Below are 1091 nucleotides of genomic sequence, written 5' to 3' on the forward strand. Positions count from 1 at the left end.
CCCCCTGCTGGAAGGGGTAGATGACCCCCGCCGAGGCCACGGCCGCCGCCCCCGCGCCGCCGCCGCCGCCGCGGTAGTACACGTAGCCCTGGTCGTAGGTCCGAGACGCGGGGTCGTAGGTCTCGTACTGGCTGACGAAGGGCGCCTGGGGGGAGGGGAACTGCTGCGGGAAGGAGGGCGGCTGGCGGTAGGTGGTGGCGAAGGCCGAGGCCGAGACCGAGGAGGCGGAGCCCCCGTGTCGTTGCTGGGAGACGGAGGTGCGGACCCGGGCCATGCCAGTGCTGTCCCCGACGGCCACCTCGCGCCAGTTGTCGGGCACCTGGCCGAAGCCGAACGGGTGCCGCGCCTGGCCGCGCACCGTGTCCGAGCCGACGCGCCCTGGCAGGGGCAGAGACGGGGCCTGCCGACGCCGGGGGCCTCCTTGGCTGCGCCGCTGCGGGGCCTGGGGTGCGCCGGCCAGCAGCACGCGGGAGCTACTGTCGGTGCGATGGGGCCCGGCCGGCACGTACTCGGAGCCGGAGTTGAGCAGGCTGTACACCTGCCCGTTGTTCTCCCACTGAATCAGCTGCCGCCAGCGCCCCGGGTCCGAGCCCTGCCCCTGCCGCGCCTCCTGCCCGTGCACCAGGACGCAGACACAGGCGCCCCACACCAGGGCCCCCAGCTGCCAGCCTGCTCGGGCTACAGCCATGGTGGCCCCTCTGCAGAGGCCTGGTGGACCGAGAGGCTCTCAGGAGGGTACTCCTGTGCGTGCTTCTCTTCCCACGGCCTCGAGGACAGGACGGCTCCTTGCCTGCCCCAGCTCTAGCTCTGTCCATCCTGGCCTTGTCCCGAGCGGGACGGCTCCTCCGATGACAGCATTTCGAGGCCAAGGGGTCAGGGCAGGGCAGGGGCGGTGCCCAGGGCTGCACGAGGTTCTCTGCAGGGCACCGGACAGGCAGGACTGCCTGGGGGCCTTACATGTCCAGCCCGGTACTGGCTGGCCGCTGGGCTGGCGCTTTCCCACTCTGAATGAATAAGCAACAGGCTGGGAGCGTTGGGAGGTTTCGGGCAGCCTGGTCCGCCTGCTGGGGCCTTCTCCGCGGGGCCCTTGG

General features: G+C 71.9%; 1 protein-coding gene across 1 annotated transcript in view; it reads right to left on the reverse strand.

Moving 5' to 3' along the window:
* The window catches only part of LOXL1 (lysyl oxidase like 1), a 21147-nt gene extending 20129 nt beyond the window's left edge, over window positions 1–1018 (reverse strand). Inside the window, exon 1 of the mRNA XM_077748983.1 lies at window positions 1–1018. Coding sequence (XP_077605109.1) covers window positions 1–688 — 688 coding nt within the window. The 5' untranslated portion in view covers window positions 689–1018.
* Window positions 1019–1091: the final 73 nt, after the last annotated feature.

This window comes from Crocuta crocuta, unplaced genomic scaffold (genome assembly GCF_008692635.1).
Source record: "Crocuta crocuta isolate KB4526 unplaced genomic scaffold, BGI_CrCroc_1.0 scaffold130, whole genome shotgun sequence".
In the NCBI taxonomy this organism is placed as follows: Eukaryota; Metazoa; Chordata; class Mammalia; order Carnivora; family Hyaenidae; genus Crocuta; species Crocuta crocuta.